This window comes from Rhinolophus ferrumequinum, chromosome 10 (assembly GCF_004115265.2).
Source record: "Rhinolophus ferrumequinum isolate MPI-CBG mRhiFer1 chromosome 10, mRhiFer1_v1.p, whole genome shotgun sequence".
Classification (NCBI taxonomy): Eukaryota; Metazoa; Chordata; class Mammalia; order Chiroptera; family Rhinolophidae; genus Rhinolophus; species Rhinolophus ferrumequinum.
In genome coordinates, this window is record NC_046293.1 from 86,511,284 (window position 1) to 86,525,533 (window position 14,250).

Below are 14,250 nucleotides of genomic sequence, written 5' to 3' on the forward strand. Positions count from 1 at the left end.
TCGATACATGTTAGTAGCAACTATGGTTATTATTGGAGAAACAGCTTTGGGAATCAGAAGACCTTGTCCTAGTTCCCCCATTTATTTGCTTTGTGACTTTGGACATATGAACCCCAAGATCTCCATTTCTTTGTGTATAAAATTAAAATATTGGTAATGCCGGGTGTGCCTGTCTCACAGAATGGCAGTAAGATTCAAATGAGTTAATACAGAGAAAATGCTTTGTAAATTATAGAAACTCTAAGAGAAATGACACGTCCTGTGTCCTGCACCTATATCATTGCACAATCCATCATGTTTTGTATATGTTTACTTATTTTTATCTGCCTCTTCCATGAGCCTGTGAGGTCCTGTATGCGGGTATCACATCTTGCTCGCTCTTCTACCAACCACGATGTCTAGCCTGATGCCTGCACATGGTATGAATGCATCAAACGGGAAATTGGGAGAGCCACAACCTCCTGTTGTGTATGTTTTCGAGTATGCATTCCAGTGGCTTGCTCCGCATTGGACTGCATGTGCTAGGACTATCCCTCCACATCAGATGCAGCTTCCCAGAGGACACACCTGTGAGCAGCATCTGTGAGAAAGGGTCCAGTCCCAGGAGCCAGACACCCATAGGACACTCATTGTGGGGACAGCCTAGCCTGCTACTGCACTCCTGGGTCCTTCCTGGCCTCTGACCTCCTGTGCTCAGCCAGCGGTCTTCCAATCTTCATGAGGTCTCTGAATTAGTCTCCAAACTATTGGAGAGACCATAATACTTGCCCTAGACAGTCCAAACCAGGGACACTGAGAAATCAAACCTCAGCATTTTGTAGAGTAGCAGTGACTTCAAAGCGTTGTTTCTTTCTTCCCATTTTGAACTCTTCCCAAAATGGCAACTTTGGTTTTTGCACCTCTACTCATAGCTCCCATGTCTTCAGGAGGAGATGGGTCTCAGAGGGTACCATTTGCCTGATGGTGCCCTGTGTTATTTCTGTATCCTTCAAAACACCCAGCTAGTGCTGTGCACAGAGAAAGCCCTGAACATATAGTTGCCGAATGGATTAAAAGAACTGAGAAAACCAAAATGAATAAACTCAATGGGAGATTAATTGCACAGGAGTCTGTTGACCGCATGACTGAAGATGGATTTTTTCGGAACCACTGGCTGCCTTCACATTTCCTGCTGGAAGTGGGACAGGTCAACAACAGACAACCCAGAGTCGTAGATAACTTTTGCCCACACATCATTCACTTTTTGGAGCGTTGGCTTGAAATTGAGGGGTTTGTGTGCCTGTGTTTCTGGAACCGACGTGCCTTCCGTGAGCCCTAGAGGTCTCTGCACTTTCTTCAAATGGGCTGATTACAACACAGAGGATGTGGACAGTGGAGTTTTTCCTGTTTGATGTCACACTGCTACCCTTTAAAAGTCCGAGGGAAAAAAGGAGGGAACCCAGCCTGGGATCCTCACACCAGATCCCCACAAAGAAGAAGAGGAGAAAAAGGCCAGGGAGGCCAGCCCACAGTCAGGGGGCAGTGTCAGGTTTCAATTCTGTGCCAGCCACTCAGAGAGCAGTGATGTCGGGGCCCAGCCTGGGGCTCCTGGTCTGCATCCTGTGCAGTGCAGTCAGAGCCTTTCCCGATGCCTCCCCACTGCTCGGCTCCAGCTTGGGTGGCCTGACCCACCTGTACACGGCCACAGCCAGGAACAGCTACCACCTGCAGATCCACAAGGACGGCCATGTGGATGGCACACCCCATCAGACCATATACAGTGAGTAGGGGCTTCATTCTGGCTGTGGAGAAGGGGGGTTCTGTCCATCCACCTACAAGGGACTTGGGGATACCTTGCATTAGGTCAGAGGGCTAATCCAGCCTCCTAGCTTCTTGCCCAGGACCTGTGTGTGTGTGTGTGTGTGTGTGTGTGTGTGTGTGTGTGTGTGTGTGTGTGTTTAAACCTTGGGAGAAGATTCTGCCACCTCCCTAATTAGTATTTACTGGTTTCTCCCAACATGAATAATTTGTCTTAACTAAAATCCCTCTTCCCACAATAGCAGCCACTTTCTCTTTGTCCTGTCCAAAGAGGTCAAAAAATGTGCAGAAAGAGCAGCAAGAAGGCTAAGAGAAAAAAGGCAGATAGGTCAATAAACGCTGAGTTTTAGCTCATGAACTTTGGACTGGGTTAGCAATGGAGGTTGTGAAGAAGATTCCACACCAAGGTTTGGGATAGATGAACTCAGCGGCTCTTTGCAACTCCAACTCTGAGCTTCTTGTATTCTGGCCTTACGAAAGTTATCAGGAAAAATGTATTAAAGACAGGCTATCCAGGTATATTGTCTTGGTGAGTCTGATCAAGTATACAAGCCATTCATGCACTCATCTGTCTGTGCATGCGTGCATGCATCCGTCCAGCCATCCATCCAACAGGTTTACTGGGAGCTTCGAGGTACTTTGGTATGAATTACTGACTCTTCTCTGTGGAGCTGACAGGTCCATTCAGTAGCAGATTAAGCTAGTTGGAAACTCTTTGCCTACACAAGACAACTGGAATGTTTTTAAAGATTAGGTTTTTGAAAGTTGGTTCACCCGTCCACAATAGTCAATTATTTATTATTCAAATGAGGGTCTCTTGGTTGCACCTTTATAAAAGATAACAGGGTAGGAGGGAGGATGGATATTGAAAAAGACAAGATCTTCTATTTTATGAAAATATGTAAAAATTACTCTAAGGAAACAGAAAAATGCACACTGATTCAATATAGATCAAATTAAAGGAACAAAAGAATAATCACAGTCTCTGTTTACTCAAAGAAAACTTCTTATAGGAATACCAATTTACTCTTCATTATTATACTAAATTACTCAGTAATTTTGCTGTGACCTTGCTGTATGCAAGACACTAATTTTGCTAAGAATCAAAGGTCCTTAAACCTGGTGGCAAGATACATGCACATGCAAAGCCAACAGTTCAAACTTTTGCAAGCGTTCAATGAGTGGTGATAGGAGGTGAGAGGAAGGAGAAAAGGTCTGTCCAAATACCAAACAGATTCCAGAACTCACATAGATACAGTAGAATTCAGGAGTCAACATCTTGAAAGCCAAGTTTGAGTCTAACGGCAAAAACCTGCAATAAATCTGGATACACTTGAGGCACCCAGAGTGCCAGTCATATTATCCAGTGGATAGTTAACAGAACCTGTGATGTGTGTGACATCATACAAAGCTCTGTGACTACAAAGGAAGACACAGCATAGCGGGCCACCCTCACTTCCACTGCAAGGTGATAAGTGATTTAAAATGCATGACAGTGAATTATGGTAAATTATCTTGATTCCCATAGATGGAAAAGACTTCATACAACTAGAGAATGCTGATGAAACTTGTCCAGAATCATGGACTCCCTTCACTGAAAGACATGTCCTCCTGAACACGACATAGAGAGGAACAGTGTGTGCCAGCTGTGATGGGCTCACTGCTGCAGCGTGGGGCCCAGGCAAGCACCGGGGAGCAGGCAGGCAGAATTGTAGAACTTTCCCTCAAATATCCATGGACCGCAGGCCCACAAGAGGCACTGAGCACTAGTTGGAATTAATTATTAGGTTGGTGCAAAAATAATTGTGTTTTTGCAATTATTTTAAACATTTAACCTGCAATTACTTCTTTTTTTTTAGTATTTTTTTATTATTATTTTTTAATTTATTGGGGTGACAATTGTTAGTAAAATTACATACATTTCAGGTGCTGCAATTACTTTTGCACCAACCTAATAAAATGACTGAAAAGAAGCGAAATGAATTGAACTGATTTCAGATTTTTTTTTTTGACAGAAAAGTGATTTTGTTTTGTCAGATATAGATACTAGCTAAGCACTGTGCCTCTGGATATCAACACAAACCTAGGGAGGGGAACTCAGGTCAGGGTGGTGGAGGGAGACAGTTTTCTTAATTTATATACTCTTTTGTGCTATTCAAATCAGTTATCATGTGCATTACCAAAAATTATATGTGTATATATATATATATATATATATATATATATATATCCTGAAATGAAGAGTTATCAAAAGGAGAGAGGAAACATTGGTGCATGTAGGTAGGTAGCACAACTAATTAACAGAGGATTTATAATTACCGCCTCAGCGAGCATAAAGCAATACTTTTAAACCAACAGGAAGGTGTGGAATGGTTTTCTCCCCTCCTAATTATTTATAGACTTCCAGTGAAATGTTTCGTTTGATTATTGTGCTTTTTAGTAAAGTCTTGATTAATAGTCAAGAGCCCAATCGGTCTTCGGGTTGCTGGTCACTGTGACATTATCTGCCGACAAGATTCTATAACTTCCTTTCAGACTCACAGCGCTCGTGTCTGGGAGCCTCTCCCGTGTCCCCATGTGCTGTCCTACTGTGAACAGCACCACCCTCCCATTGCCCACTAGCCCCATTTTTGGAGGCAGCAGAAAAGAGATGCTTCTCACCCCTGGTTAATGTCACTTCCTCGGTCCTGGTACTTTGACTTCCTCCAGCTTCCCCATAGCTTTTCCTTTACTTGAAGCTGAATTGTCCTTAGGCTATTTAATCCTTCAAAATTTTATCTTTCTTTTGGAGAGTTTGAAGCACTTTACATCCATCATCTCATTTGTCATTGACTGGCTGTGACACTTGAACAGGAGCAGATAATTTTCCACTTTGACAGCAGAGGTGGAGATAAAGTGGTAATATAACAATTACTGGCATTTAGAAAGTGCTCTTATGGTGACTAAAATATTATCTTATTACATCCTCAAGACAACCAAATGAGGTAAATGATTCTACTCTATACTAGGAGAAAACGAAGGTTAAATGATTTAAATAACTGGCTCAAGGTCACATAGGTAGTAAATGACCTAGAGGACACCTTGACCCCAAACCTCTGCTTCTTCTAATGTACCACCTGCTGTCGCTGAAAGGAACAACCATTAAGTCTGCTTTGCTCCAACAGGCTGTAGCTTAAGCAGCCCGTGACGTGTTCCTTCCTTCCGCTGAATTCTGCCCTTGAATCTGTGCAGACTGTGAAAACATGTCTTCTGAAATTGCAGAGGGAAGGAACTCTGTCTCTTACATTTCCTGAACTTTCACATTGGCTTATGTTGGTTTGATGCAAGCCTGGTGCTATGTGCTCCATAGCACCTGCTCGCTGCTCCTCTGCAGGCTGTTTTTTGTGGGGACTGGCCCCGGAGACCAGGAGTGTGTGCACCATGCACGCTGTCCACAGTGACCCCAAGCATCAGGCAGCGTGACTGCCAAAGTATGGGCTTGTCATAGTGGCAGCTCAGCACCTACCACATAATGCTTTCCAGTTGCTCAACACTTTCAGGTCATTTTTACAGCCACCATCCCATTTGATTCTAATCATAACCCTATGATGTTGGAAGGACAGTTATTATTATTCTCTTTTCATATCTGAGGAAACTGACACTAGAGCAATGACTTGCCCAAGGCTACAAAGTTAGTAAAGGGCATATCTGGGACCAGAATCCAGGTACCCCCGTTCCCCGTTCCCGGTTCAGTGCCCTCTCCCTGACCCACTCGGGGCACGGCGATGGGGTTCTCATGGCCTGCAGCATGTTTTCTGGCACTGGATTTTGTCTTCTCATGCTGGGAATAATTTCTGTTGGAGGCAAGCTGAAGGGTCGCAGGAAGAGGGTGTTAGACTCACTGATCTGAGTTTGAATCCTGCCTAAGTTTCCGTATCACTTAAGTGGGGATGTTGCTACTACCACTATTAATATTAACAGTACAATAGTTGTTTTGAGGATTTAAAATACGTAAAGTACTTAGAGCACAATCACTCAAAAACAGCTACTCAGTGCAATTTTTTCCTGATTAGATTGAAAATTTATTAGGACAGAAACTACTTCCCACACGTTTCTGACGTTTTTCTCAGGGCTTATGTTACCACCAAATTAGCCACATATATGAGATATATAGGCAGACCCCATTATGGAGTAATTTAAATATCCTCTACACCACCCATACCCCACCCCATTTCCAGAAGCTTCCCACAAAGCTAACCCTCATCCAAACTTAGAAACAAATGAAGTTTTCTCTTTGGCCGCTGCCTTTCTCTTCTTCCTGGGCTTGCTCCCACCTCATTCCCTCTGTCCCACAGCATTCAGGCCTCAGTCCATATCAAGACCTGTACTCAGCTCACGTCTAAGTATTGCCAGCTGCTCTCCTAGGAGGTCCAGTATTGAGCCTACATGGGGTTAGGGAGGAGACAGGCTGTAAGTCACCCCACGAGGCTCCACCACTTACTGAGCACAAGACATTTCTAGAAAAGGGATTCAAACCCCTACCTGGGCTCCTTACTTGAGGCCGTGAGGCCAAAGGAGATGCAAGGGGAAGTTCTGTGGTAGGCAAATGGAAGTGGTCCCAAAGACTAGGAAATGATTTTCCACAGAAAATGTCAGGTAATTAAACAGTACTGGGGGGGTGGGGGGGGCGGGCAGAAGTCTTGCTGAATTGTACCCTTGCCACAAAAAGAGAGAGCTTTAGACTTTACTTGACTGGTCACTGGCACTTGTTAAACTCACACTTTTCCATGAGGGTGGGTGAGGGGGTCATACTTAAAGCTATCATCGATTATTTAAGGTGTAGGTAGTACGAATGGGTTTCAATCCCTTTTAGGAAACTATTTTTGAGAGGGGCATTGAAAGACCAAGAGGGACTGAACCTGAAGGGGACACTACTAAGTGAAAAAAAGACAAAGAACAGCGATAAAGACCCAAGAATAAATTCCATCCATCCCTGGTATCTATTCAACACGGAAACATAAACCCTCTGCTTCTAAGTAGCTCCCTCTAGGGAAAGTACTAGGTAGTTGAACTTAATTAAGCAAGGTGAATGAAATGCATGCTATCATACAACAGAGGGGTAGGCATGGTTCTGAGGGAGCTGATTAGGGATATTAGGAAAGTTTCCATAGAAATAATGACATCTGAGCCCAGCCCTGAAGGGTGAGTGACTGCAACAAGCAGAACCGGGAGGGGAAGAACAATTCTAATATGGTTCTTGACATATGCGTATGATGGGTATTGACTGATGTATCAGTGACTATTGCACAGCTACCTCGGTGGAAAATCAGGCTCTGTATGCAAGCTGGACCCTTGAAAGACATCTCGGTACAGGTTCTAAAATCACAAAGGCAGAAGGCTTGGGAGAACATGACCAACACCACAAACATGAAGAGGAATTAGCTAGGCAAGGGAGAAATAGTCCGGGAAACATGTACAACGCAGGTAAAAGAACATCAGGAGTTCAGAGTGCTCCATCAGGAAGAGGATGAGGAAGGAGGCAATTGGAGGGAGAGGAGGGGGAATTAGAAGAAATGATGCTGAACAAGTAAGTACAAGTGGAGGGTTATATGAAATCATCACCACCATTAAAATAAATCAACGGAGGATTCATGAAGGTGGGTTTTCAGGAAGTGCGTGAAGGTGAGAATTGGGCGTGCAGCAGACTTGACCCAAATGATTTTCTCCACAGGTGCCCTGATGATCAGATCAGAGGATGCTGGCTTTGTGGTGATAACAGGGGTGATGAGTAGAAGATACCTCTGCATGGACTTCAGAGGCAACATTTTTGGCTCAGTGAGTTTCTTTTTGTGCTGGTCACCATTTGCAAATAACTAACTTTTTTTTTTTTGACAGCTCATAGATGTTTACAGCTTGAAGATTCCATTTGCATTATACTTTGATGATTGTTTTCACTGAGTACTTTTTTTCAGTATAAGTATTAAACACTCAGGTTTACACCACTGGGGTTTGAATCCAGGCATTCTGGTTTTGGAGCCCAGACTCTTAACCTCTATTATAAACTGCCCATTAGAACCCATTTTTGTGTCTAGCACAACACCTTGTATGTAGCTGGTGTGTCCTTTAGTCTGGTAAATGCATGTTGCAAAGTGCATTAGAAAGGGTGAGAAGCCCTGGCCTCTTCTGGATTCTGTTATTACACCTCCTTGACCTTCGATAAGTCCCCTCACGTCTCTAAACTTTCCTCACCTGGAAAAAGTGAAGTGGGATGGACCCCGGACCCTTTGGGTCTCCCTCAACCCCCCACTTAGAGATCTCTAATTAATTATCTGCCCCAACTGCAATGGCTGGTCCTTCAGATTGGTAAGCAAAGGATTTCCCACACTACAGGTTGCAGAGCACATCCCAAAGGATCTTGAGATAGTACAATAGGAGGACTGCTTATCTCAGGAGCCTTTTACACCAGACAGACCGACTAGAAATTCCAGGAGCAATGACTTTCTGTTTTGCTTACTGCTGTGTCCCAGCATCTGTAGTGGTATCTGGCCCAGAGCAGATAAATACCTGTTGAAGAAATACGGACAATAAATACGTACATATGTACATACAGACGGACCTGTTGACCAGATACAGGCATATAGAGCTCACCTGTGAAATACCTCTTCATGGAGTTTGAGGATTAAGGGAAGTAATATGCAAAGATCCTAGCAGGCACTCCATAAAAGCTGGCACTAATTAGTGGCAGACTAAGGGCTCAGAACTAGGACAATCTGTTGCCAAAGTTCATGTCCCTGATTCCCAGACCGCCTTACCTCTCTGATGTGACCTTACCTCACTTATGTTTGATCCTGCAATCGCCGTCCCACCTCCTTTCTCCTGGTAAGTAGACAGACCCAAGCCACCTTCCAGCCAAAAGAGCGTTCAAAAGGTAGAAACTCGGAAGGACAAGGATACGGTTAAGTTAGCCCTCGCTCCAGCCAGCAGGCGCAGGCAGCGCGGCCCTGTGCACGTCCAGCCAGCAGGCGTCCAGGCAGCGTGCGGCCCCGGGGTTGCTGCTCCCGGGGGAGTGGGCGTTTGGAAAGCACGTGTCCCCAGCTGGGCACAGAGGGCTTAACGACACCGACCGACCTAATAGACTTGTCGGGAGAGATGAAGCTCCTGCCATCACCAACTTACCCGCGAGGCTTTCAGGCTGGTCCGCACGGAGCAGGGGCCCAGGGCTGGGGGCGCGGGGCCGCCCTCGCCGCCCTCACGGGCCCTCACCTGGGTCGTTTTGCCCTTTCAGCATCACTTCAGTCCCGAGAGCTGCAAGTTCCGCCAGCGGACGCTGGAGAACGGCTACGACGTGTACCACTCGCCCCAGCACCGCTTCCTCGTCAGCTTGGGCCGGGCGAAGAGGGCCTTCCTGCCGGGCACCAACCCCCCGCCCTACTCCCAGTTCCTGTCCCGGAGGAACGAGATCCCCCTGTTCCACTTCAACACCCCGCGGCCGCGGCGGCACACGCGCAGCGCCGAGGACGACGACTCGGAGCCCGACCCGCTGAACGTGCTGAAGCCCCGGCCCCGGATGACCCCCGCCCCGGCCTCCTGCTCCCAGGAGCTCCCCAGCGCCGAGGACAACAGCGTGGCGGCCAGCGACCCCTTAGGGGTGCTCAGAGGCAGCAGGGGCAGCGCACACGGCGGGGGGCTGGGAGTGGTGAGGTGCCGCCCCTTCCCGAAGGTTATCTAGGGACACCAGAAAGAAATCCTTTCCCACCACCTTTCAGAAAAGAAAACTGTTTTGAAAGAGACCAGCTCCCTTTACACGCCACGGGAGGGAAGGTGCGTTTATGTGTGGAATTAGCTGCCTCTCCTCTCCATGTCCTTTCCCAGGAAAGCCCCTGAGAATCTGCCTTTGAGGCCTGAGAAATGAGAGTTTCACCGCCTTCCTCAACCCACCTATACCACCTTTCTGAACTGAGAAGCCCCCATAGGTAAACCAGACATTTCCCCTCACTAAGGAAGGGAGGTGGAATTTCCCCTTCCCTTATTTCCCTTCTATGTGCCTCTCTTCTTAATCAGTGTAGCACTGAAAACAAAGCAATGGCTTAGTGAGCTCACCACTTTGGAAGTGAAGGAAGAGCCAATACCAGCGGCTTCTCCACTGTCCTTGCAGTGGTTACCTTGGCCCTGGTGACATTTGAGCATATGACCTTGACCTGGGGCAGTAACAGCTGGGTAACCAGGGCACCACCTGGTAGGAGTGATGCAAAGACCGCACTGTCAGCTCTTCACTGTGATTTCTTTACTACCTTGCAGCAGTGGCTAGGGAATTAGTTAAAACATTCCTAGGCCGGCAGGTCTGAGTCTTAATCCACTTGGAAATTCTGGGGGCATTAAATGAAGAGAGCTTTCAGGCCCAGGAGCCCCAGTACTACCCTGAGGAAAACCAAACCTCACTTGCCAAATAGCTGAGGAGCGCCAGACAGGTGGGAGTATTGCTCAGTCCTCACCCTCCCCTTACCCTGTGACTTAGGGTCTTGCCACAAGGGGACCCATTTTCCTACCTCTGTTCGAGCAGGATATTAGGAAGCAAAGTAGATTTAAACAACGGCTTCTCCGCATTCACCTTTTCCCCCCAGTGCTACCATGTATACACCCTTAGAAACTGATCCATTCTTTTTACTTATGAGAGAAACGTCGGGCAACTGTTTTCACCTGATGGTTTTAAGCTGAACTTGAAGGACTAGTTCCTATTCTGAAACACTAAGATTCTAATATTATATAGCAGTGCATGGCAAATATTTTCTTTATATAGTTTTCATTTCCCGTTGGAGTATAATACTGTATAAAAGCTATTGGAAACTCCTCAATACTGATAATTAGATGGAAAATTCCCAAAGGATTTAGGTAGAAAACTGGTTGTAACCTAACAAACTCAGCACCATTTATCAGGGGTTTTCTGTTTGGCAGAGCCAAAGTAGCCCCCACAATTTCCTATGCCCCTTAGCATGTGGCAATATTTATTTATTTATTTGGAAGATTTTGCCTATCGCTCTATATTTATATGTATTTATAAAAATGTAAGCTCACCTTTTTCCTTTCTTCTGTTTAAAAGAAAAATAAAATTCACCTCAACTTCTGTTAGCTTCTCCTCTCTGTATCACTACATCAAAGCATGTCAGAATGTGAGAATAAAAGGGGTTATAGGAGGAAAGCATTGGGAAAATGCAGAGAAGGCAAAGTTGTAAAAGAATATCAGCAGTTTAAGACATTCAGTTTTTTCCATTTATAAGTAGAAAACAATTTTAATGAATTATTAAAAATAAAGATTTTTTTCATTGATATTGGCTTTCTGATCCCTTTACTCTAAAGTGTTTCCTTGAAAGAGAGAAATTTTTTTTATTTGAAGACTACCCAGACACAACCACACAATCCCAGTAAACCGGATGCTATGTACTTAGCACAATGTTACTGCCCTGTGAGACTTGATAGCAGAACAAAATAATAAATAGACATGTCTTCTCTTTTTGAAATTGGTGTCCCCAGAAGCCCTTCTTTAATGTCTATCTTATCAGTTACCAAAACACAGGAAGCAAAGATGCCTATTCCACATTTACATCTCTCTGCATTCAAATTTACATCAGTCAAGCTTACAATTTTTCATTACCTGACTTTAGCCATCAGCGTCTCCCTTTCAACAATTAATGTAAAAGAACTTAGTATAAGACTCACTATTTTGACTGCTGTTCAAATGGACCTGACAAAATCTACAAAGGGGATTGTCTTCTGGTTATGTCCCTTTAAGAGTCTGAATAACAAAGTCCAATGTACTATAGAGAAAGAGGTTGGATAGCCATCATGATATATATAGGAGTGCTGGTCAAATGCTATATTTCTTTGATCACCCAAAACAGACTTAACAAAGGAAGATTATTGTTTTAAAAGTTCTATCTAGTCTTTTTTTTTTTTTTTTGATCTTTTTAACAGATAATTTGGCCTCTGCTTGTAAGGTTCATGAATCCATAGCATTTCAATTTTCTCACCCAGAGGACTTTAAGATCGATAATCCATAGGAATGGAACAACACCAAAATCACCATTTGGGAATAAACAAGACTTCATTCCATTGTAGAAGGAGAATAAAACACTGTAGAGAAAAAAAGATATTCTATAGACATTTCCCTGTCCAGCTGAGAAAGCAGCTGGGCTTTGTGGGGTAGGGTAGCTGAGAAAGAGAAGCTGTGCAAAGGGGAGATTTCAAAAGTCTGCGTGAGCCTTCACTGCAGGCCTTTGGCCAAGGACTGGGCTGCACATGCACAGGGAAGGAGTAAGCAAGACCTAACAAAGATCATCTGCTACAGAACTGGGAGATGAACAGGGAGTGATGGCAGAGGCCATGAAATGCTGAGAAACATTAGAAATCCAACTAAGCCAGGGTGAAGAGACTTACTGAGTGCATCAGCATTTAGTTGAGACCACATCCTAGAAGGAAGGCCTAAGCCCCAGAAAAAGGAATGCACCCTAAAACTAAATTCAAAACTGAAGTTGACCTGCTCTAACAGAGAATTATAAATAAGGAAGCCTGACATGACCACGACAATCTTCCATTAGTTTAACTGTCTGCCAGAACAAAACTGAACTTCCTTTAACAGAAGATGACACAATCCAGACTCAATACATGGTATCATCCACATTTTATGAAAAGAAATAAGGGAAAATGGCCCACAGTCAAGAGAAAATACAGTCACTAGAAACCAACCATAAGATGAGCCATACGTTGGAATTAACAGGCAAGAATTTTAAAGCAGCTATTATAACTAAATTTAAGGATTTTAAAGGCAAGTTTGATCATAATGAACAAACAAATTAGGTATCTCAGGAGAGAAAGCAAATAATAGAGAAGAGCCAAATAGAAATCTAGAATTGAAAAATACAATACTTGAAATGAAAAATGTATTAAATGGGCTTAATAGCAGGTTGGAGACGAAAGAAGAAATATAGCCATTTAATATAAAGAAAGTTATCTAATCTGAAGAGAAAAAAATAAGTTTAAAAATCAATGACCAGAATGTCAGTGATCTGTGGGACAGTATCAAACCATCCAAAATATGTGTAAGTGGAGTCCCCGTGTTTCTCACACAGGGGTCCTTGCCCCTCTCAGGATACAAGTCAAGAGAGTGGGCGAAACAGTTTGCAGATAGAAAAGTTTCTTAAAGCAAAAGCTTGATGCACCAAGGGAGCACACTCCAAAAGAGAATAGATGTGGCTCCCTGAGGTCTGTGGGCCATAGCGTTTTTAGATGCCCTCAGGTTAGGGGCTGGGTTAGCTTTGATTGAGGGGAGGAATATTCATGAGTTTTCCTGGAATGGGGCAGGGAGTTTCGAGAATTAGGTTGCCACCCTCTTTTTGGTCTTATATGGGCTGCTCCAGGTCTGTCATGGCGCTGCTGTGTGCGTTATTTAGTATGTAATGAGGACAGGCCACCCAGAGCACAGCTCCTTTACTGGTGTTCGGGTGCTGTTATGAGGACCTTTCCTAAATCTGATTATATCTCTTTTGCAGTTACTGCTCCAACCGTTCTTGTTTTTTATTGGTGGAAAAGTATGACTCAAGGTTGCTTCTCCAGTGCAGGTTTTGGCTACATGGCTACCGCCTACACCAAAAGGATAGGAGCAGAAAAGGTTTAGGAATAAGAAAGATTTGAAAATATAATGGCTGAAATTTTCCTCAAACTCATGAAAAACTAATGCACTGATACAAGAAGCTCAGCAAACCTAAAGGAAGATAAATACAAAGAAAACCACATTTAGAAATATTTACAGTCAAGCTGTTGAAAACCGAAATAAAATCTTGAAAGCTGCTGCAGAAAAAAATGACACTTTACACATAGGTGAACATGTATAAGAATTATGGCTGATTTCTCATTGTAACCACAGAACCAGCTCCAACGGGTCCTATCTTATTTCTAACAAAGCCTGGAACCACAGTTTATACCTTGGAGATAGCACTTACGAATAACACTTTTGAACACTTACCTGTTCCCCCCAATGGACCCAAAGGACTGAGACATTACTGGAACCTAAACCCTGAACCATTTCAGAAGTGAAGGGTCCATTGTCCAGGAAGATCTGGTATGGAACCCCTTAAATCTTGCCCTAAACTCTGGACTCGGGAGACAAATTTGAGCCTTGCCTCCTGTCTCCTTGCCAGTCGATCCCACAAAAAAGCTTTTTTTTTTTTTTTTCCTGAAAAGCCAGTCCCGTAGTATTGGCTTCTGTGGGCATCAGGCAGAGAGCCGTTGCTCGGTAATGTCATCATAAACAACGGAAGCCATGAAACAATGGGATGGCACATTGTAAAGGTTGAGAGAAAGTAAAAGCTACCTACCCAGGATTACATATTCAGCAAAAACGTGAATGAAATGAAGGTGGAAGAAAATGAAGGTGAAATAAAAACTGAGAGAACCTCTCAGGCTAAAAAGAAGTAACATCAT

General features: G+C 44.1%; 1 protein-coding gene across 1 annotated transcript; it reads left to right on the forward strand.

Moving 5' to 3' along the window:
- Nucleotides 1-1,452: 1,452 nt before the first annotated feature.
- On the forward strand, nucleotides 1,453-11,022 carry FGF23 (fibroblast growth factor 23). The gene is made up of 3 exons (XM_033117515.1): nucleotides 1,453-1,759; nucleotides 7,508-7,611; nucleotides 9,062-11,022. The coding sequence occupies exons 1-3, from the start codon at nucleotides 1,564-1,566 to the stop codon at nucleotides 9,503-9,505; spliced, it is 744 nt and encodes a 247-aa protein (XP_032973406.1). The 5' UTR covers nucleotides 1,453-1,563; the 3' UTR covers nucleotides 9,506-11,022.
- Nucleotides 11,023-14,250: the final 3,228 nt, after the last annotated feature.

Bases quoted from the DNA above. Each gene is read 5' to 3' on its own strand.
- FGF23 (XM_033117515.1), top strand. From the start codon at position 1,564: ATGTCGGGGCCCAGCCTGGGGCTCCTGGTCTGCATCCTGTGCAGTGCA. The intron at 1,760-7,507 runs GTGAGTAGGGGC...TTTTCTCCACAG, and splicing joins ACCCCATCAGACCATATACA to GTGCCCTGATGATCAGATCA. The intron at 7,612-9,061 runs GTGAGTTTCTTT...TTGCCCTTTCAG, and splicing joins GAGGCAACATTTTTGGCTCA to CATCACTTCAGTCCCGAGAG.